General features: G+C 45.1%; 1 protein-coding gene across 2 annotated transcripts in view; it reads left to right on the top strand.

Moving 5' to 3' along the window:
* NHERF2 (NHERF family PDZ scaffold protein 2) overlaps nt 1-23458 on the top strand; it is a 55915-nt gene that overhangs the window by 22385 nt on the left and 10072 nt on the right. For both annotated transcript variants that reach the window (XM_083584766.1, XM_083584765.1), the window contains exons 3-5: nt 15968-16147; nt 18620-18773; nt 22630-22673. In XM_083584766.1, coding sequence (XP_083440892.1) covers nt 15968-16147; nt 18620-18773; nt 22630-22673 — 378 coding nt within the window. The remainder of the gene's footprint in view (nt 1-15967; nt 16148-18619; nt 18774-22629; nt 22674-23458) is intronic.

The following is a 23458-nucleotide window of genomic DNA, read 5'->3' as shown; positions in this document are numbered from 1 at the left end:
CCAACCTTACGCCTGTCAACTGTTTTTAACTCCCATCAGCCCCAACATTATACTGTGCTGGTTAGGGATGATGGAAGTTCAAGGCACCAGTAGGCTGGGAAAGGCTGACCTACTGGGTGGCATTTCTGTGTGGTCATGAGAACATAAGATCACCAAATCTTACCAGATCATGGATATCAAAGCTGAAATCCTTCCTGCTTACTTTACAATTGAGTTTTTTACCACTTAATTTTTATAGGAGTATGGTGTGATGGGAGGATAAACTTATCGTCACAGCCAAAGCAGCAGAGTGGCTGGAACCGTGGTTTTCTCTCTCTCCAGATGGTACTGCTTTGTCCTTCAGTGAAACAGCAGCCTGTCTTTGCCCTGGCATTCTTGTCAGCCAAAAGGGTGACATTTTCTGCAAGGATGTTGCGTTTGCTCTTTATGGGCCTGATTAGCTGCACTTTGGCTAACCTGCTTCAGTCACCTTGAGTATTGACCTCTCTGTGCATAGGTGCCCTGCAGTATACCTGTTCTTGGCCTGCTGTGGTCTTGCAGTGGTTAATCTGGTGGAGGCAGTTTGGGTGGTCTTTCAGTGCCAGGATTTGTGCCAACAGGTGGTCCTCAACCCAAGGGCTGAAGAAGGTGGGGCACAGGTTCACCTTTTGCACCTGCACTGATATTTGACCATGGGTGCTAACTGTAGAAACATCATCTATAGATCAGCCAAGAAGCCTCTAGGTGTAGGGTGGAGTCAGATGCATGTTTAGAAGGCATGGGATGTTGTGAAAGAATAAGGCTGTTGTATTCTGGTCTGATGCCACAACCTACAAGGAAAGCAGCAAGGCTGAAGGCTCCTCAGAGGTTGCTGCATCACAGAAAGCTCCAAGTGAGCAACTTGCTCTGTCAAAGGTTGGGATCAGACTGAGGCTTTTATACCTGCACAGGAGAGGAAGGTCAGAAGTGCACAGCAAAAAGTTCTGCACAGGAAGGTCAAAAGTACACAGGAAGGTCCAACGTTTAGCCTGAGAAATAGAAATTTAACCAGGTGTCTTCTCCCCCTCTGATTGGCTGAGAGGTTGGGATGAGGTGAAAATAATGTGTATAAATCAAGGTGGAAAATAAATTAATTAACAGTTGAAGAGTTCAAGAGGTTAAAAGGGCTGAAATACTTTGAGCTGGAACATTGGAAATAGTATAGTTGAGTACTGCAGCAGAAAAAAGCCGAAGGAAGACCTAAAAGGGACCTAAAAGCTGGATTGAGGGTTATAGATCAATATGTATTGGCTTGTTTAATAATAGGTTTAGCTGAATGTGCTTATTTTTTCCTGTGTTTCTTTTATGGGGCGCGGGTGGCGCTGTGGGTAAAACCTCAGTGCTTAGGACTTGCCGATCGCATGGTCGGCGGTTCGAATCCCCGTGGTGGGGTGAGCTCCTGTCTTTCGGTCCCAGCTCCTGCCCACCTAGCAGTTCGAAAGCACCCCTAAGTGCAAGTAGATAAATAGGTACCGCATTATAGCGGGAAGGTAAACGGCGTTTCCGTGTGCTGCGCTGGTGCTGGCTTGCCAGAGCAGCTTCGTCACGCTGGCCACGTGACCTGGAAGTGTCTCCGGACAGCGCTGGCCCCCGGCCTCTTAAGTGAGATGGGCGCACAACCCTAGAGTCGGACACGACTGGCCCGTACGGGCAGAGGGACCTTTACCTTTACCTTTACAGCTAACACCTCAAACTATAAAGCTTGTTTTCTTTTGGGGAAAAATACTGCTATCTAACTTGCTGCCTTACTAAAACTTTTAAGTAAAGCACAGTTTGTTTTGGATAATTGGGTTTATGCCTCCCTTTTCACCCCATGCCTAAGTGTCATGCCATTCTACCCAGTATAGGGAGTTGGGCCAGTTAAAGTCCAAAAGTGGGAAAAACTAGTAGTGGTGGTGATGATAGGGAGACGATACCCATTGGCGGAAGTGGTGATGTTAACAAGACGTGGGGGACTGGTTTGCTTCCCTCTCATGGTGCAGACCACAGCCTGTGCTGTCACAAATGCACATTTATCCTCCTTGAAAAATACCACAAAGAAATGCTCCAAATCAAGGGCAGATGTGCAGAAAAGAAGACCCAAAAGGCGCTTGGTTATTTTCCTCTTCCAAATTTTCCTCTCCAAGCTGCTTTTCTCCTTGAGGGGAAAATATGGAGTCCAGGAGTGGGGAGGGACTGCTGTCTTCTTTTGGCAGAGAGAAGAGCAATTTGGGGAGGGCAATTCTGAGGGGGAAAGTGAGCCGAAGGGGACAGGGTTAAGGACCTTTCTCCTCACCCTCTTCTCATTTCATTCCCCCTTTTGCCCACCCAAAAATGGGTCAGAGCATAATTACACATATTTCACCACATGTAGTTTGGGTGAAGGGCCTTGGCTCGGTGGTTAGAGCACCTGCTTTGGATGTAGAAGGTCCCAGGTTCAGTCCCTGATGTATCCAGGTAGGGCTGGGAAAAGACTCTTGTCTGAAACCCTGGAGAGCTGATGCCAGTCAGTGTAGACAGTACTGAGCTAGATGGACCAAGGGTCTGACTGTATAAAACAGCATCTTACATTCCCAGTTTTGCCCTTAATGATGGGTTTTTATTTTATTTTAAGGTACCTCATATACAAATGTGCATACAAACAAAGCTATCGTGTAGCTTATCCTTTGCATGTAGCTAATTACACGAACCATTGCAACGAGCACAAATATATATACTTTGCACGCAGATGGTGTAGCAAAGATGACTGAAAACATGAGCTGTGAGGCAGGAAATCTCCAATTCAGATTTTAACTCTGAGCTGTTACCTCCTGGCAAGCTGCTCTTCTCTCAAGCTTGAGCCTTGTTTGCAATTCGGGGGATGATAAATACTGGTCTAATTTAGAAGATGATATATCTGAAGCCCTTGAAACGGACTGGATAAATGCTCAGAACTGCTTTTACGACCTCAGTTTGCACACATTATTCTGAGCTCACAGCTGGAGTTGGAGTCCTACCAGGCTGCATACCTTCAAAATGGGTTTAAGAAATCTGGATGATTTTGGAGTGCTGATAGCATTCCAAAAATTTCAGGGCAATGACCTTCTCTCAAGCCTCCCTTCTGCCTGGGGAATCTCAAGATTCCCCTGTCGGATAGAGGGGTATATGTTGGGAATTGCAGAGATCATGTCCAGGCTAGGGGTTCTGTTTAGTGTCAGTTTACAGGCAATTAGTAACACTTTAAAACCTGAGTAGAGGAAAGGGCTTCATCACCTCCCATGGATTTGCCAAGATACTCATCTGTCTTTGGCTGGCCTGAGAGGAGGAAGAAGGTTGCCTCATGATTCCAGGTGGGTTTTTACAGTGTTTGCAGATGATTTCCCTTTAAATTTAAGTTTAAATTTAAATTAAAAGACGACAGATAAAACCAGCATCCAGCTGGTGTGTGTATTTTAATACAGAAAAGACACACATAATGGAACAGCTGTGCAATTCCTCCTGACGTAGGTGACCTATCGCACAGCTGTTGGGGTAGGTTATTTGGCTTGCTATGGTCAGTACAGATTGGTCAAGCTATTTTCTTCTCTGTGATTCTGCCTCTCTCCAGAAATGATTTCGACCCCTTCCATTTAACATTTCCCTTTTCAAATAGCATGGCCTTTATATCTGTTTCTTTTCTCCACCCCACCCAACTGCAGGATGGGATCGTGATTGCAGTGAGGGGAAAGGGGCATTTAAACCTTTCAATGCATACAATGGCCCATTGACAAACACCCCCCCCCCCGCTCAAAAAAAGAAAATTAGGCTGGGGAGAGAGGAACTGCCCACTTGGTTGAAGATTATTACTTGGATTCTTGAAATCCAGAAGTAGAGTTGGTATTCCAATTCCAGCTTAAAATAGAACAGCATGGATTGCAGGCTGCTTTAGCCAACCTAGTGCCTTCCAGTAAAACGGATGTGCTGGCTGGGGTTGACGGGAGTCAACAGAATCATAGAATCGTAGAGTTGGAAGGGACCCCAGGGTCATCTAGTCCAACCCCATGCAATGCAGTAATTGCAGTAATAATAATAATAATAATAATAATAATAATAATAATAATGGCATTCCTGACAAGACGACCATCCATCTTCTGTTGAGAAACCTCCGATGAAGCATAGTCCACCATCTTCCCAGGTAGTCCAATCTATTTGGAGGGCACCAGGTTGGCAAAGGCTTCCCTAGGGAGCTTTGTGGCGTCATTCTTGGGTCTTGCACATGTTCCCAAGGACAAACCCAGAACCATTGTGTGGGGCCGCCTTTTAAGTTGGGGAATCTCTGGGGCGGGAAGCCCTTGCAGGCTCCTTCCACTCAGGCCTGCCTCGTTGCGAAACCTTTCCCCTCGGATCCCCCGATGACTCACTCTGGCACTGAGAGGGGAAGCTGGCTCCACTCTTAACAAACATCAGATCGCTGGCGTGCTGTATGAATGGAGACAATTATGCCCGCTCTGCTCGGTGGCAGGGACCCAACTTTGGCTTAGTGAGAGGAGCAGGGGCCGCGACAACATTTTTTGTGACAAGCTGTTTGTGGGGGAGAGGAAAGGCTTGGCTCCCTCTGCCGCTGTTTTAAAGCCTCTAAAAATAAGTGTTCTTAATGTTAAAGTTCACAAGAGGGAGGTGCTTCTGGCAGGCACTTGAACCATTTTTCAGTCCTACCCTAGCAGGCTTAAAAAAAATTATATATTAAAATATTTACTATATTATAAATATTAAAGGTAAAGGGACTCCTGACCATTAGGTCCAGTTTTGGACGACTCTGGGGTTGTGGCGCTCATCTCGCTTTATTGGCTGAGGGAGCTAGCTTACAGCTTCCGGGTCATGTGGCCAGCATGACTAAGCTGCTTCTGGCGAACCAGAGCAGCACACAGAAATGCCGTTTGCCTTCCCGCCGGAGTGGTACCTATTTATCTACTTGCACCGGTATGCTTTTGAACTGCTAGGTTGGCAGAAGCTGGGACAGAGCAACGGGAGCTCACCCCGTCATGGGGATTCGAACCGCTGACCTTCTGATTGGCAAGCCCTAATCTCTGTGGTTTAACCCACAGCACCACCTGTGTCCCGTACTATAAATATTACTAAATATGCTATGATATTCGGCTTTTTATACATAAAACAAATAGCTGTATGAAAAGCAAATGTAGGAATGAAGTGGTGTGTCAGAGTAGGAATCTGGACGCCGAGGTTCTAGGACCATTATGAAGCTCACTGGGTGACCTTAGGTCAGTCGCTGCCTCTCAGTCTAACCTACCTCACAGGGTTGTTGTGAGGATTAAATGGAGGGGGGAAAGTGGGATATAAATGTGATAAATAAATAAAATAAATTCAGAATAAAGCAGCCGGTGCCAGGTCATTGGCAGGAAGTCTAGAGGCTCCCACTGGTGTTTGCAGCCTCTGGGAATGACGGAGCTTGTAGCCAGTTTCTCACAGCTTAGGATCCTTCCTCTTGCTTCGTTCCGAGGCGTCCATTCTGTGTGAGCGTTTAAAATATTACTTTGCTGCCGCTCCTCCCGTTACACTGAGGTCTTGGGTTACATGTAATGTGAACCGCTTCCTCGTACAAAAAGTTATTGTTCGTATTTAATTTCCACACACCGAAAGGCTCTGTATATTAAAATGTCCAACTTAGATGTCAGTTAGGAGTGGCCTTTTCTGCTCTTCATAATGTCAATTGCTGTGTGGTGTGTCATTGTCATAAGGGACGTGGATGGCAAGCCCCCCATACCATTGCCTCAAACTGTCTCCAGATACCTTGATACTGAAGCATTGCAAGAAGTTCCCTGGACATGGCCCCAGTCAGTAACCTGGATGGCGGACCTCTGGAGGTCCCATGCAAACTGCTCCAAGGCCACATTCACACCATACATTTAATATACTGTGATGCTTCTTTGAACTGTCATGGCTTCCACCCAAAGATTCCTGAGAGCTGTACTCTGTGAAGGGTGCTGAATAGTATTAGGAAGTCGCTATTCCTCTCCCAGAGCTGCATTTCCCAGAGTTCCTTATGAAGAGATACTGACTGCTGAACCACTCTGGGAATTGTAGCTTTGCAACGGGAATGCAGGACTCCTAAAAACCCTTAGCATCCTTAACAAACTACAGCTCCCAGAATTCATTGGGTGAAGAAGCTATGGCTGTTTGAAGTGGTACCATAGTGCTTTTAATGTACATTGTGAAGGTGGCCTTGCCAACTGGGATGACTAGCAAGGGAGCTGAAGATATTTCAGAAGAGATGGCAGGAAGGGAACATGAGACAAGTCCTTGGCTGGCATCTGTGTGTGTGTGTTTTTTAGGGCTTCGCTGGAGCATTTTAAAACAGTCTGCTCTGAAATGCCAGAGTTCAGCAAAAGCTTTTTAGGACACCCTCTCCCAGTCTGGTGCCTTGAAGATGTTTTGGACTACTATTTCTTACAACATTCCCATCAGCCCCATCCGTTTTATCCACACAACAACCCTGTGAGGTAGGTTAGGCTGAGAAGCTACCTTTTTGCAAGGAATAAAAACACACGCTTGGTTCTCCTGAGACTATCCTTAACTCATCTCAGGATATCATTAGGTGCTTCTTGTTGACATGCCTGTGCCAGGGTCCTTCCAGCTCTTATTAAATTATTTACTCATTTTTTCTTGCTGGGAAATTTAATTACCCCCCCAAGCTTCTTCAAGTCAACATTACATTTTATTGATGTGCCGGATGCTTTTGTACTTGCAGTCTTTGGAGTTTCTGAGGTAAAGTGTTTGAATATGTTTAATTTTTTTCTCTAAAGCACAGTGTTTCCTGTGCTCTTATAAATTGCAGACACCCCCTTTGCTGCTTTGTAATGCTCATTCCCATCCCTGAGAGCTAGAAAACAAGCATAAATTGTAGGACTTTCCCCACCTCCCCTTTAAAATCTCTGTGGAGCTGTATCTGGCGCTCCCGAGAATGGATTTTCCTTGCTCTAAAGTGCTGACACCTGACTAATTAATTGTCCAGACGTCGCCTCGTTAATCAAGGCCAGTGCCAATGTTTATGGTGCTGAGTCTGGAGCAAAATATGCTGAGGAGGTTTTGCTTTTCCATAATAAGAAATGAAAAGTATTCTGCCACAAGAGTCCAAATAACCACGATGAACCTGTCGACAAGGCTAGAAATTCAGGCACCATTGCCACTACTCAGACGTAATTTACACATGAGCTTGGGTGGTAGCCCAGGAAACTGTTAATTGAGGGCTTGTAGCCAACTATGTTCTATTCAAAGTAGACCTATTGAAATTAATGAAACAATAAGTCCATCAATTTCAGTGGGTCTGCTCTGAGTAGGATTAACCACTGGGCCCAAACTGAGATTTATCTGCTGTGCTGTTGGAGGAGCATGCCCTTACTTATTGCATTTCAGGGTCAGGTAACCTGCTTTAGCCAGAGGGCCACATTCCCTTTTTGGGAATTGTATGGGGCCACATGTGTGCGGTGGGCAGAGCCAGAGGCCAAAGTAGGTGGGGCAAAAAAATTACCTGGTTACACTAGCCTAGTTTCTATGCATACTCTTAACATCCCTCTCCGTCTGGATGATGATGATGATGATGATGATGATGATGATAATAATGATAATAATGATAATAATAATAATAATAATAATAATAATAATATACTGCCCATCTGGCTGGGTTTCCCCAGACACTCTGAGCGGCTTACAACAAAATATTAAAATACAGTAGTCCGTCAAACATTAAAAGCTTCAAACATTAAAAGCTTCAAATATTAAAAGCAAGAGGCATTCTCTCCCCCCCCCAAAAAAGTATATGAAAATGCATATCTTAAGGGAAGTGTGCATAAATTACATATATTAGTGAAAACAACATTTTAAAAAATGCATTGAGAAATTACACTGCGCAGGATTGGCATATTAAGGAGAATGCACACTGAAATTCTGCTGAATTTCCATTAGAACCTTTTTTTCTGATGTGGAAGTGTAGTGAGCTGAACTTAAGATTTGTCCAATCCTACCCATCTCTCTGGATTTCTGAGCGGACCTGGTTGTGTGTTTTTTCAAACTATCTCCAAAATCTGCAAAGGCTAACTATAAATTGTGCGTTCCCAGGAACAGATATGAGAAAATCCTTATTTTCCCTGGAAGGTAAGGGGCCAAGGGAATGTAGCCAAGATTTGCTTTTGTTTTTTAAACGTCAGAATACAGTTTGTATTTTGATAAACACAGAGATGATTGGGGGTGGTTGCCAAGGCCGGTAATTCAAAGCTAACAAAATTTCATATCAGCTCCAGTTAAAACTCTAATAAAATCCCAACAAGGCCCTTTCAGTAATGGATCTTTGAACTGTGTCATTTCAGTTTTTCTAAAATAATAATAATAATTCAAATAGGATTATTCTCTCTCCCCTCCAGCCCAGGTTCAAAGCCCCCCACCCCCCCGTTCTTGTTAAAATGTGTCCTTTGGGGTCGAGAAAGCTCAGAGTTCCAATATTATTCAACCAGTTAAATCATTTCCTGTTTTCTGCAGTTTTTGAAGAATTCTCTAAGGCAGGCTGGAAATATTTGCAGATACTCACGAACTTGCTGGCTTGCAGGCCCTGGGAAATATCCTGAGTTTGTTACATTGGTCAGGAAAGATGAGACAGCTGTGTGTGTGTTGCACAGGATGATATGAACCGTTAAAGACAAACTCAATCGGACCAGATAATATCCGCTGACCTAGTAATGTGGTTGCTATGGAGGGACAGAGAATTGTACATGTTACATTGGCCTGACTTTGTGATACAATGCTGTGCTCCTTTATCCAAAACATTGTGTTTCCTAGAGAGAGAAAGAGATTGATGGTGGTGGTGGTAATTGACAGTTTGTGGTTTGTTTGTTTGTTTGTTTGTTTGATTGTATTTATCCAAGGAGTTCAAGGTGGTACAGTCGTACCTTGGATCCTGAACGCCCTGGAAGTTGGACGTTTCGGCTCCCGAACACCGCAAACCCGGAAGTGATTGTTCCGATTTGCGAATGTTCTTTTGGAATCTAAATGTCTGACGGGGCTTCCAGGGCTTCTGATTGGCTGAAGGAGCTTCCTGCAGCCAATCAGAAGCCACAATTTGGTTTTTGAACATTTTGGAAGTCGATTCGACTTCCAAGGTACGACTGTATACATAGTTTTCCTCCTTCCCATGTTAGCCTCGTAACAACCGTATGAAGTAGGTTTTGCTGAGAAGCAGTGACAGGCTCAAGGTTGCCCAGTGAGCTTCATGGCTGAGGGGGGAATTTGAACCCTGGTATTCCATGTCAAATCTTAACATCACAAGTTCTGCTAACTGGGCTTGCCACCATTTTGACTAGTGACCTGGGTCTTAAACATGTTTCCATAACATTAAGTTGATGGCCGTTGATTTTAATTTTTTTACATGTTTTTTAATTACATACGGATAGTGTTGTAAACCTTTTCTTGTTCTTTTTAAATTATATGGCAGTATATAAATATATTTTATAAATAAATAAATGAAACCATCACCGTTGGATCACCTAGTTCAGTATTGTCTAAACTGGCTGGCAGCAGTGGTTCTCCAGGGTTCCAGGAAGGGATCTTTTCTAGCTGTACCTGGAAACGGCATCAAGGATTGAACCTGGGACCTTCTGCATGCCATGGCATATAAATATTCCTTTTGCAATCTGAAGTTTCCATATTCAGTGTCTGGAATGTACAGCTCAAAGGAGCAGGGTGCCAGTGTATGGGAAGGAGCGTTCTTTGCCTGAGATCCCCTGCCTATCAGAGTAGGACTTTGCAGGCTAGATGGACCAGTGATTTGATAAGGCAACTATTGTAGGAAAGACCGTGCAAGAACTTTGTGTGTGAAAAGTCTTTGATGTGATCACTGGCACTTCCAGGGAGGGCTGAGAGAAGGCTCCCTATTTGTAACCCTGGGGAGCAGCTGCCGGTCAGTGCAGGCGACCCTGAACAAGATGGACTAATGGTCTGACTCGGTATGAGGCAGCTCCTTATGTTCATACTGTATTCATTTTCCAAATATTTCAGCTATCCCTGCATTTGTTCTGCCTCTTGGGAAAAAATAAGAATAAGTTATTTAAAAAAGGCCCTTCACTTGGGCTCATCTGACTTCATACCTAGCATATTTCTCACTAATGGTGAGTATTTACGTGAGAAATCACATGATGGAGCGCAGAGCAAATAAAGGGGGAGGGGGAGGAGGAATTGAACGCAATCCAGCATTAATCTGTCTTGCTAGAAATAAATAACATGACATCCTGCTTTACTGTGGAAGACAAACAGCCAAACCGTGGAATACAATGCTGGAATCTGCTTTAGATTAGATTACATTGGGTTTATTTATTGTTACCCTGCCACACCAGCAAAATAACCTTCAAGGCAATTTAACTGTTGATTAAGAGGATACACAAACATTTACCCTGAATATCTGTGTGGTAAGCCCCGATTTGCCTCTCCCATGATAAGAGGCTATCTGCTGTCGATTTCCAAAGAGACAAGTATCCATGATTCCAGATTCCCAGCCACCTCTGCCCACAAATTTTTGCTTTCTCTCTAACATGGATATGGGGAGGCTGTGGCCCTCCAGAGGTTGTTGGACTGCAGCCCCCTGCAACGCAAGAATCACAACTAAAGAACCCCCAACAGATGGTCATCCAATGTTATGGGATGGCACCTGAAACTAGACAAAGAAGGTTCCAGGCAAGCCTTTCTGGGGAGAGTATTCCACGAACAGGGAGCCACCACTGAAAAGGACTTATTCCAGGCTTCCTCAACCTCAGCCCTCCAGATGTTTTTGGCCTACAACTCCCATGATCCCTAGCTAGCAGGACCAGTGGTCAGGGATGATGGGAATGGTAGTCTCAAAACATCTGGAGGGCCAAGGTTGAGGAAGCCTGACTTATTCTGTTACTACCCTCTGGGCCTCTTGTGGAGGGAGCATAGGAGGAAGGGCCTCAGATGATGATCACAGGTTGTGGGTCGGTTCATAAAGGGAGAAGTGTTCCTTGAAATATCAGCAAGGAGAGGGGTGATGAAGAAATTGGAGAGGAAGGCAAGAATGTGGAGACTTTCCTCCAAGGGGTAGAAACAGTAAAGTCTTACTTTAATGATCAGATTCAGATACATTTAAAAACAAATCAAAATAATAATAATCAGGGTGTTTTTTTCAGCCGGAACTCAGTTCCGGCACCTCTCAGGTGAGCGTCATTGCTTTTATAAGAGAATAAGGGAGGTATTCTATTTTTCTTGAAAAATAGCACTGATAAATAATAACAATAAATAATACAGACTGCTTTTGTAGCTTGTAGTAAAAGCTTCCTTGTGGGCTTCCACTTAGTAGGGAACAAAACATTAAATTGCCTCTTGAATTCCTGCAGGTTAGTTCCAAGGCAAAACCCAATGCCCTTTTGAACTGAAACCACCTGTTTCTTTGTTGAGCTGGTTGGATGTTTGGTATCCTTATTGTAGTTTTTACACATCTGACACCATTTTCAGGGCTCATTTCTCTCTCTCCTTTTGCTAGCTGGGTCCAAGGCAGGGAGCCCCGTAGAAGGAAGTTCCCATAACTGAACAACTCTCACTTCTAGCTTGTGGCAGGAAAGAATTCTGAGCAGGGCCTCTTCTGCTGCTCTTAATAGCTGGACAGCTTTTCTCCTCATTGTAGCACCATAGAGGGAGAAGCTTCATGGGCAAAAATTCACCCTTCTACTCATCTGTCTTAATAAAGGATGGGAGCCATTTAAGGAACCTGGGATCCCTAAATCGGTTGGGGGCGCTAACCCATGGACCCTCTGATGTTGCTGATGTACAGTTCCCATCATCCTTGACCACTGGCCATGCTGGCTGATGGGGGCTGTAGCCCATTAGTAACCTCAAGTTACCACCCCAGCTCTACAACATCCAAGCCTCCGAGGAGTATTTTGAAAAATGTTATTTGCATTAGCATCTATCGAGGGACCCTTCTTTGTAAAGAAAAAGGCAGGTAAATAGAAAATCTGCTCCTTTCTCCTCCTGTACAGACAGCCATTTGGAAACTATTCTTTGTAATTGGATTGTTTACACACCATTTTTTTCTTCAGAGATAATTTGCAGCCAAACCTTGGGGAGTTGTCATCAGGTGGTAACTCTTTTCTCTGGCAAATGTGCTGGAGAGGAGGAGGGAAAAGAGAGAACACTTTATTTATCGCTAGCAGCCTCGTACCTGGTGTTGCTCAGGAATTCTAAGAAACAAAACCAGTTTTGAAAAGTACGGTCCGCAATCTTACTTCGAATGGCATCTAGTTGTATGCAAAGATAGACAGGAAACATTCATCTCAGGAACCATCATGCAAAATTTGGTTATGGTATCTTAAAGCTAAAGGTATCCCTGACCGTTAGTTCCAGTCATGGACGATTTTGGGGTTGCGGCGCTCATCTCGCTCTATATAGGCTGAGGGAGCCCGGCGTTTGTCCGCAGACAGCTTCTGGGTCATGTGGCCAGCATGACTAAGCCGCTTCTGGCGAACCAGAGCAGTGCATGGAAAGGTGCCCAAGTGCATGGTGGCAGCCCAGGAGAAGGCCTTTTTTATAGCAGTCCCTGAATTTTGGAATTGTCTCCCCACAGACGCATACCCAGCTTCTTCACTATATGGATTTTGACAAATGTTGAAGACATGCCTCTTTACCCTGGCCTTTGACACCTGAGATGTGCGTTTTTAGGTCCCATCCTATTCCTCAAAATGCAATATAACTATTTTTAATCCTGAATTTTAATTGTTGTAATCTGCCCTGGTATCTGCTGGTGATGGGTGAGTAATAATAATAATAATATCAGTTGCAGTGGTATATTGCTGAGCTACAGTTTGCCCCCTAAAATAACAGGAAGCGGTCTTTTTTCAAGTCAAACTGTTGGCCATTCTAGCTCAGTAGTGACTGCACTGACTGGCAGCAGCTCTGCAGGGTCTGGCACAGGGGATCTCTCCCAGGGTCACCTGAAAGTGTCAGGGACTGAACCTGGGACCTTTTGTGTGCAAAGCAAATGCTCTACCAGTGAGCCATTGTCAGTAGCAGCTAAGCAGAAGATCTGAATCCTGGCCAGAATCAAGAGACTCTTCCCATTGCTCCACACAGCCTCTCTTGCTGTGTATGCGCTGCTGTTCTCTGCAGGCCACCTGGTGCAGATTAGGGGCGGGTGCAGGCCCTCTCTTGCTATCTCGCAATGGAATTATCGCCTGTGTGTCATCACTCAGCTCTCATTTCGGGGGACAAGGGCGTCTGTGCCAAGAAACTTGGCAGGCTTTCATTTTCAGGCGTTTTGTCTTTGTAAATCTGGAGAGGCATCTCAAATGTGATTAAGGTACCAAAGAGAACATAATTTGCAGAAGGTCATCAGCCTGCTAATTTGCTGGCATGCCTGGCAGGGCTAAAGGAGGAAGAAAGGGGATCCCAGCGTTTGATCTGCCCTCATCTCAGGACATGTTACTCACACAAGCGATGGGCAAATCTTTCAGTTTCGGTTTTTCTCCCATTTTCTCCCCCCCTCCCCCCAATCTTCAGTTCTCCACGTTTACACATCAGGTTGCAAATTATTTTTTTTTAAGTGGGTGTGAAAATTCACCAGTGGTTTAGTTAGAATTTCTCCTAGAATACACATGTTTGTGAAAACCATGATTTAGTTTTAGGTGCAAACCCTTCCCAGTGGTGCAACAATGGTTTGTTTTCTAACAACAAACCATGGTTTGTAAGTCATTGGCTTACAGACCAAAATTCTGAAGGTAAGAGGTTGGGGAAAGATAGCCTGTGCTGACAACATTAAAGCCTCTGCTCTGGTGACTCTGCTGGGTGCCTTGTTTGGGTCCCAGATAACCCACTTGAGCTTCCACTGTCTGCCGCAGGCCTTGTGCTTATTCCACCTTGCGGCACTATTTCCTGTAAAAGAAAGAAAAAAAACAGCTGATATAATATTGCACCTTTTTTAAAAGGGTGAAATGCTAAGGCAGGGGTCTCCAAGATGCAATTGCCCCAGTGCTGAACTCAGCCCAACACTGCTCAAATAGTAAAGACTTTGTGTTGACATGGGAACGGTCCCCCCCAGCCACAACTGCCTCTCCCCAGATATGTCACCTCACTTGTTTGTGGCCCTGTGGTGTTCTTGTGGTACCTGTGGTTCGCTCACAGGAAACCCACAACCTTTTGGAAGAGAAAAAACACTGATGTGTGAAAAGCCACAGATTTCTAGGACTCACCAAGCACTTGAATTTCTTTGCATAGGTGTTGTCTCCAGCTAAGTTCTTCTTAGACCCACTGAAAATAATGAACCTAAGTTAATCATGTTTCCCAAGTTAACAATGGGTCTGCTCTGAGTAAAGTTATTAGTGGATCAAGGCAATGGAGTGACTGCCCTGTGAAGAAAGCTTGCAGTGTTTGGGACTTCTTAGTTTACAGAAAAGGAGGCAAGAAAGAGATGACATGATAGAAGTCTCTCAAGGCACTAGAACTTGTGGACATCTAATGAATGTTGAATGTTGGAAAGTACTTCTTCATGCAGTGAATAGTTAAACTGTGGAACTCACTCCCACAGGAGGCAATGATGGCCAGCAACATGAAAGGCTTTAGAAGAGGACTAGACTAGAGGAAAAGGCTATCAGTAGCTATTGCCCATGATGGCTTTGTTCTTGCCTCCAGTCAGTACTTCTGAAAACCGGTTGTTGGAAACCACAGGAGGGGAAAGTGTTCTTGTGCTCAGGTGCTTCTTGCAAGTTTCCCGCAGGCAACTAGTTGGCCAGGATGCTGGGCTAGATGGCCCATAGCCCTGATCCAGCAGGTTCTTCTTATGTTCTGAGGGACACTGTGTTAATGTTTTGATTTTGAAAATCAAGGGTGTCTGATCCATTCAAATATACTAATGTTTTGGATTGTGAAAAATGCTACATTCTAAATTGTGCCTTGCCGGTGTGCTGTAAACCAGGGGGGTTTCCAAACTGTGCTCTAAGGATCACCAGTGGTCCATAAGTTTAATTCAGGTGGTCCACAGCATGCCTGTGAAGATGACGACCAACAGCTGTGATGGGACAGACTGGAAATGGCAGGTGGGAGGAAGTGACTTGAAAGCAATCAGAAATGGATTGCAATGCAGTTTGAATTGTGGGAATTAAAATTGTGATGCCAAAACCATGTAGCATCTAGAATAATGCGTTGCAATTGTGACAACAGCCAATTGAATGACATTAAGTGGTCTGCCTATTGACCTGTAGCAATTTTCAAGAGCTCCTTGGGAGATGCTGCTGTAAACCAGAGACTATTTTACAGGAAAAAAAGTTCACTTTCAGCAAGGAAAAGTGTTGATGAAGGAAAGGAATGCTACTTGCTGGAGACCACCGTTGGACAGAGTGCTTTTGTGCTGAAATCCTGTGTGTGGGTTTCCCACTGGGGCGTCTTGTTGGTTCTTCTGTTGGAGAACAGGATGCTGGATTGGACAGGCCATTGGCTTGATCCAGCAGGGCTCTACTTCTGTTCTTAATTGAAGGCAGAAGGATGGAGAGTCTCCACAGTCATAAGGGATAGGAACACATGTTGTTTTTTCAATGTCCACACATTTAGCTAATGATAGGCAGCTCACCCCGTTTTTTGGCAGCATTTAGCCTCTCAGATAATCCTATGTAGGGTGTTTCATTTAAGATCTGGTTGGTCAGGCGTGCTTTGAAGTGGGAGAGGGCCCTGAACGGGTGGGTCTAATTTTATCCTTTTGTCACTTAGCAAGCGTATTAAATTTATTCTGTCAGGAGGGATTGGACAATTGGTTTTTAACAAATGCACTTCCTCTAATTGAGTCTATTTTTAATCTGCCCCTGTTTGGCCTTGTGGAGATGGGTGGGTGTCTCCTGTTCAGGGCTGTTTCCTTAGTGCATTTTTTCTTATTGTGTGACACTTTTTATTTCTATAAAGAAAGAGTAAGAAACAATCCCACACAACAATGGCCTCTTTTCCTTCCCAAATCCAGGATCTGAACGGGCAACCCAAGGACCTCTGCCCGCGACTTTGCCATCTCAAGAAAGGCCCCACTGGCTACGGGTTCAACCTCCACAGTGAGAAAGCCAGGCCCGGGCAGTTCATTCGGTCAGTAGACCCGGATTCACCAGCATCCAAGGCAGGACTCCGACCGCAGGACAAACTCGTTGAGGTAACGGATGACAGCTTGAAGGGAGGAGGACCTAGGAGCAGAAGCTCTTCTGCTCAGTCAGGCTCCACCTGAACACTTCCACAGTAGCCCATTGCCCTGGAATTGTTCATTCACCTTTTTATGCAGAGCCCACACTATGACACTGTCAAAGACCTGCATGTTGGTGTTTGAATTCTGTCTGTTTCCAGTCAGTTTGTTGCAAGGTGCCTTCCTGCAGTGTTTCTCCATGAAAGAAAACATGCTTTTGAGCATGTGCAGAGTAGCATTCTCTCGTCACTGAGCAGCTGCTTCCAACATCTGAGATGATCAGGCAGGGTTAAATTCCAGGGAAAAAAAATACTTTGGAAACCCTGAACCCCCATGTTTCAGAGAGAGAGAGAGAGAGAGAGAGAGAGAGAGAGAGAGAGAGAGAGAGAACACAATTGCTCATCTCTGCAGTTGCCTCTTATTGCCCTCTCTGCAGGAACACACCTGTTCTGCAGCGACAGAACTCTCTCGCTTTCTCTCCCCTGAATCTTTAATGCCTGCAGTGCAACAGTACATGTGTGTGCGTGCACATGAGAGGGAGGTAGGAGAGGCCACCTAGGAGGCAGGTGTGTTCATGAAGACAGATTTTGCTTCCAGCACTCAATATGTCACCGATAGGTGGCTGATTATTAATTTAGCAACCCCCTGGCACGTTTCCTGAAGTGCACAAAGAGGGGAGGAGGTGAACCTGTGGAATTTGGAAACCTGATCCCAGCTCTTAGGGGCTCCCATAAATGTTTGATGCTCAGCAGCTCCTCAGTTTGGGCTGCGGTGCCTGCTCTTGTGAGGTGAGGGGAGGAACTGTTCAGTCTCTGCTTCATGTTTTTCTTGCCTCGTCTTCTTTCTCTTTGCACCTGTCTCCAGCTTTGAAGCAACTGTCAGGGGCCTGCCTGCAAAGGTGCAGGCTGCAGGTGGCAACAACAAGTGTTCAAATGGAGACAGTGTCCCAGCCAGAAGCCCTTGGGAGGCTTTGAAGAGCTCTCCTTGGCTTCTGGCTCCCTTCCAGCTTCACCTTCCTGTTGGCTACTTGAGGCAGGCAGCTGAGCCTGTAGTGGAAGAGCAGTCAGGGCCTGCCTCTGGCAAGAGAAGCCATTTGGGTGGTTGCTAGGAAATGGAGGCCCTCAGAAGTGCCGAGGGTTTTGTATTCCCGCACCAGAGGGCTGTCTGCTTCTCTGGGGGACATTTAAATTTTGCCTTTTCTTCTGAGGAGCTGAAGGTGGTTTCATGGTGCTTCCCTCGCCTCACTCCATTTTATCCGCACAACAATCTTGTGAGGTAATCTAGGCTGACAGACAGTGACTGGCTAAAGGTCATATGCTGTGAGTTTAGCAACTGTGCTCCAGGGTATCTTCAGGCTCGCCTGATTCCTTAGATCCTTGCCCAATCACTGAGATCTTTCGGGGAGTCTCTGTTGGTGGTCACCCATAGCTCAGGTGCATCTACCAGAAGCATTCACTGTAGTGGGACCAAGCCTGTGGAACTCCCTCCCACCTGAGGTTAGACAGGCCCCGTCCTTGCTGAACTTCAGGTGCATTGTTCCAGCAGATATTTTAAAATAGTGGTTGGTTTTATGATTAACTTTTAATTTGTTTTATTCTCTGTATGGTTTATTTTTATGGACTGTCCCCACAGGCCGAAATGCTGGTGATGGAGCAGTAGAGAAATTACTTTAAAAAACCAAGCAACAACTTAACCACAGCTTTGGTTTGATAGGTGAGCTCAGCACCTTTGTGGGGCTAAGAGCAGCCAGGTCAGGGGTATTTGGGGGGGGAGGTGTAATCCAGATGGGGAGCATATTCTGGAGCAGCCTCACCACTGTTTTTGCTCCAGGATAAGCACTTGGCTAAGCACATCACTACCTTGCCCATGTAACTAGTTTGCTGACATTTCCCCTCCAAATCCCCAAAATAATAATAAAAAGAAAACAGTCAAAGCAGAAAGCAGCAGCACACCACATGATGAACTGATTAATTGCCTTCCATTGTCAGGTGATAATTGGCGCCCGGGCATGAACAAAATGATCCCCTTTGCTCCATTATCCTAGGCTAGCAACAAAAGGGCAGTGATTGTTTGTCAAAGCCGTGAGAGCCGCTGTGTGGAGTGAATTTCCCCTTTGTCCTGGTTTAAAATAGCAGATCATAGCAGAACCATTCCCCTCTGGCTGCTGTTGGTTCCTTTGTTCTAAAAGGGACAAAACCTTTATATCTATCTATTGGAGGGGGAGCAGTTTGTTACAAAATCTAATGCTAGATTAAAACAAAAGAAGAGGCCAGCTGGATCAGGCCAGGGGAGGTGCCATCCAGTCCAGCATCCTGCTCTCACAGGGGCCAACCAGATACCCTAGAGATCTCCAAACTGTCTCCCAAGGCAGCTCCATGTGAAATGCATTGTGGTAATCCAGCCATTCATTCTCTCCCCCTACCTCTCTTGTTTTCTCTCCCTCAGGTCAACGGGATCAACGTCGAGGGCCTGAAGCATTCCGAGGTAGTGTCACATATCAAGTCCAAGGAGCATGAAGCCACACTGCTAGTTGTGGACCCCGAAACAGATGAGTATTTCAAGAAACTGGGCATCACCCCTACAGAGGAGCACATCGGAGGTAAAGCATTTCTCCTAGAACCAGCTTTCGCAGAGGGGGCAGAGATTTTGCAAGGGAGATAGATGTCCCTGTATAGGCCCCATCTGCACTATACGTTTAAAGCACAATAATACTACTTTAATAACACTACTTTACTCGGTCTAGGACCCTCGTACCTACGGGACCGCCTCTCCTGGTATGTCCCACAGAGGAACTTACGGTCTTCAAACAAAAACATCTTGAAGGTCCCAGGCCACAGAGAGGTTAGGCTGGCCTCAACTAGAGCCAGGGCTTTTTCGGCTGTGGCTCCAATCTGGTGGAACGCTCTGTCACAAGAGACTAGGGCCCTGCGAGACTTGACATCTTTCCGCAGGGCCTACAAGACAGAGCTGTTCCACCAGGCCTTTGGCCAGGGCACAGCCTGACTCCCTCCTTTGGCCAGAACTCTAGCCCAGTGGTTGCCATCTATTTGATTTGAATTAATTTTATAATGAATGGTGATTTTTAGATTTTAGAATGGTGTATTATTTTATTGTTGTTAGCAGCCCTGAGCCCGGCTTTGGCTGGGGAGGGCGGGATATAAATAAAATTTATTGTTATTATTTATTATTTAAACAGCCACAGCTCCTCCCCCGCCCCCAGGAACTGTAGTTTGTTAGGGGTGTTGAAATTTGCTAGGAGACCTCTGCTCCCCTCCCAGAGCTAGCATTACCAGAGAACCTAACCAATAAAAAATACAGCAAAGGGAATGAAAACAAATGACACTTTTCAGTAGAGTGGTACCCCTTTATTATGTACCCAGTAGCAGGAGAAAAGCTGACACCCACCACACATTATATAATTTTTTTTGCTCATATGATTTTGTACTGTAACCAATCTCACCACACGACTGGAAGTATAATGCGGTGAGATACAAAACAATCTGTAGTTTCCAGAATTCTTCCGGGGAAGCCATGACTGTGTAAAGTGGCAGGTTAACTGCTTTAAATGTATAGTGCGGATCTGGGATACATAGGTTCTCTTCTCCGCCGCAATTTCATCTTCACAACAACCCTGCAAGGAATGACTGGCCCAAGCAAGATGTGAGCAAGATGGCCGAGTGGGGATTTAAACCTGCAGTCTCCCCCTAGCTTGATGCTCCACAGCAGTTGTGATGGCTGAGCCTGATGGGAGGTGTAGTCTGAAACATCTGGAAGGCACCCAGTTTGGAAAGCCTGCTCTTTAGTTAGTGTCAAAGCATGTTCCTTGTCTGCAGTAACAACAAAACATCTTGGAATCATCTTTCTCTGCTTGAAGTTTCTACAGTCACTCTGAACATTCCTCCAATCTTGCCAAGGAAGAGAGTTGCTCTGGGCATGTGCAGAGTTTCCCCCTTCATCACAGAAACTGCAACCAGGTTCCATGCACTGGGGATGAAGGGGAGAAGAGCTCTGCCAGGTTTCAGCTCCAGACACTTTCACAAATGAAGCACCAGCCACTGGCCTGGATCCAAGTAGAGAGCAACATTTTGCAAAACAGCCGTTTTAAAAAAAAACCCTAGCAGTGGATACCCCCTCTACTGGCCTTGCAGTTTTTGGGTTTTGTAAGCTGTTGCTTAGCCAGAGTTGGGGGGGGGGAGGAGACCACTGGGTTCCACCAAGCATCCATATCCCTGCTCTCCTTGCAACCCCCAATCCTCCTTCCTTGGCTGGGTTGAATGGAGAGCTCTGTGTGTTTTTAACACAGCTGTTTCTTATCTAACTATGCTGAGTTCTGCCTCCAGTGCTGGATTGTCTTTTCCTGGCCTTCAGTGGAGAGAGGAATCCAAAAGAACGACTTGGAACAATTCAGAACTGGAGGGGGGCGGGCGGTGGATGTAGAGAAATGGTGTCAGATGCTGAGAGCAGGAGCAAAATAAGAGATAGGGTCAGGGAGAAACTCTTTTTCTTTCTTGGCATGGTGGATAATAAAGCCCCTGTTCTCCTCTTGAGGAGATGCAGCTAGTATGGTCACCCAGTCCCAGAAAGTATGAAGGGTTTCGGGTTGTCTCTTGGAGTGCTGAGGCCTGTTTTCAAGCGATAGCTGAGGAGGAGGAGGAGGAGGGCCAGACCAGCTGCTGCTGAGTTACAGGCAAAGGAGAGAAAGAGGGGGAAGTCTTGCAGGAGTGACGAGGCCTTTAGAGCCCACATCCACAGGATATCAGTAGGGATGCTTCTGTTTATGAAATCGTTGCTGCATGTTGACTCTTACAGATGGTCTGGTTCCTCCATTTGCTCCTGATGTTGTAGAATAACTTTATGGGCTAAATCTGGGACAGGAAGAGCCCACACAGCATGTAGAGTGTTGGACCACAGTGGACCTGGGTTCGGATTCCTACTCATCGTCAGAGCTCATGTGGTGACTTTGGTCCTAATTTATCCAAGAGCATAAAAGCAGCCTTGCTGAATCTGGCCAGTGGCCCATTTAGTCCAGCATCCTATTCTCAAGCAGGGCCTGCATGCAGTATTTATCTATATTTCTCTCTCTATATATATACATATAGAGAGATAAATATCTGCTAACGTTCAAAGTGTTTTACAAGGGAGATAAAACAGTAGCATTATCAATGAGAATATTAACAATTTAAGACTTTCAAAAATTTAAAATAACAATACACTATATGGGTAGGCTTGTCTAAACAAAAATGTTTTTAGTGGGCACTGAAAAGAGTACAGTGAAGGTGCCTGCCTGATAATCAATAAGCAGGGAGTTCCAAAGTGTAGAAGCTGCCGCACTAAAAGGTTTCTTCCAGATGTTGAATGGGTATTATGCAGCACCTGTAAAAGTGCCAGTTCCAAAGATCTGACCTGATAAAATAACATTTATGCCTGAAGATATTCCTGAAATATATCTAAAAGAATACCTGATAGGATGTTTTATTATTATTATCGGTCAAGATACAAGTCAGTGAAAACATAATAACAATAAGAAAAGAAAATAAATGTTAGCAATGCATATGCATAAAAAAGGATAATAGGCATAGCAAATGCAATACTATCTGTCTAAACAGAGTTAACGTATCTACTTTAATGATCTACAACGTTCTTAAGTGTGTGCATAGTTTTATATTTTCCTGTCAATACATTATGAAAATGCTCCATTTTCTGCAGAAAGATTATGAAGTTGCCTTCCTTCACTTAATTTTGTGGGGGAAATTAAAGGGACTTTATAAGGATGTCCCCCTGAGCCCACTAGAGCAGTGGTGGGGAACCTCCATCTTACGGGTGCCTCTATACCTGATGTCATATGGCAAAAATGCAACTCTCTGCTAAAAGTGGAGTTGCCTTGACAAGCGTTGCCATGGTCCCTGGCACTTGCAAAGGCACAGGGTTTTGCAAGACCTGGCAGACAGCTGAGCCATGGTGCCTGCAAAGCACTGTGCCTAAACAAAAATGTTTTAAGCAGGTGCCAGAAAGAATACAGTGAAGGCGCCCGCCTGATGTCAATAGGCGGAAGCTCCGAAGTGCAGCATTCATGCAATCAAAGTCACAGCTGGTTTGGCCCTCAGAAGGACATACATAGGAACAACCCTCACCTGCAAATGTTTGGTGGGGCTTCATGGGGAGCCTCTTTTCTTTTTGGTATGTTTAATAGATTATTGTATTTTAATGTTCTGTTGGAAGCCGCCCAGAGTGGCTGGGGAAGCCCAGCCAGATGGGTGGGGTATAAATAATAAATTATTATTATTATTATAAGGTGTCTGTGCTAGTAGAACTTTGAATCTCTGAAACCAAATGACAGTAATGTTTGACACAGGGATAGTTCTGTGGTTCTTTTGTTTTTTTGGCATGTTATCAGGACGTTTGTTGAGTTTCCACATGACTGTATTCAACTGGGGTTCTTTCTCCTTTGCCTTCAGGCGGACTTCCTCAGCCCATGACCAATGGGTCAGCACAAACGCAGGTAAGTGATGGGTATGGATGGGTGAATCTGCCTGCTTCTGTCTCTCTTGGTTTCTTATTTTTCCATTCTTAAGTTCAGTTCTCCATATCATTGGGCATTCCCCCCCCCCAAAAGTCATCATGAAAATATCCACATTTTAGTGCATCCCCCCCCCCCCGATATACACATTATTGTATGCAGTTTTGCCCAATATACACATCCTTTTGCAAAACAATTTCCTGGAATAAGAAGCATTTTGATGCATACCTGACTCTAGTATATTCATTTTTGTACACATTCCCTGCCTGGAGAACTGCTCAGCAAAATTGGGAGGACTGCAAATTTTGAAAGATGACTGTGTTTTGAGTTCCAGTTTGGTTTGCCTTGAAATGCACACTGAATCAACTTCCACCCCTACCCTGTTACCTGTTCAGAATGTACAGCAGAGCTGAGTGCAGCTTTCTTCAGCCTGATGCCGTGCAGCTGTGTTGGACCACAACTCCCATCAGCCCCAGCTAGCATGGTGCCCGTGTCCTTAGCCCATGGTGGCTGGGGCTGATGGGAGTTGTAGTCCAACACACCTGCATGACACATGGCTGGGGAATTCTAGTTTTCTTCCAGGTATTCACCTTGAGTCACAAATTTAAGATGTGACACATAGGACATGTCCATTTCGGATCAACGAGATCCCTGGCCATCTTCCTTCATTCTCCTCCGGTTTCTGTGGCTTCAGCAACCTTTGGCCCAACTTATTTAGATCTGTCTTCCTGCAGTGCTAGGAAATGAGATGGATCACATGAGATCGA

Source organism: Podarcis filfolensis (genome assembly GCF_964270895.1).
Source record: "Podarcis filfolensis genome assembly, chromosome: 14".
Classification (NCBI taxonomy): Eukaryota; Metazoa; Chordata; class Lepidosauria; order Squamata; family Lacertidae; genus Podarcis; species Podarcis filfolensis.
Note: the sequence above shows the minus strand (reverse complement) of the source record. Positions and strands in the feature narration are given on the sequence as shown.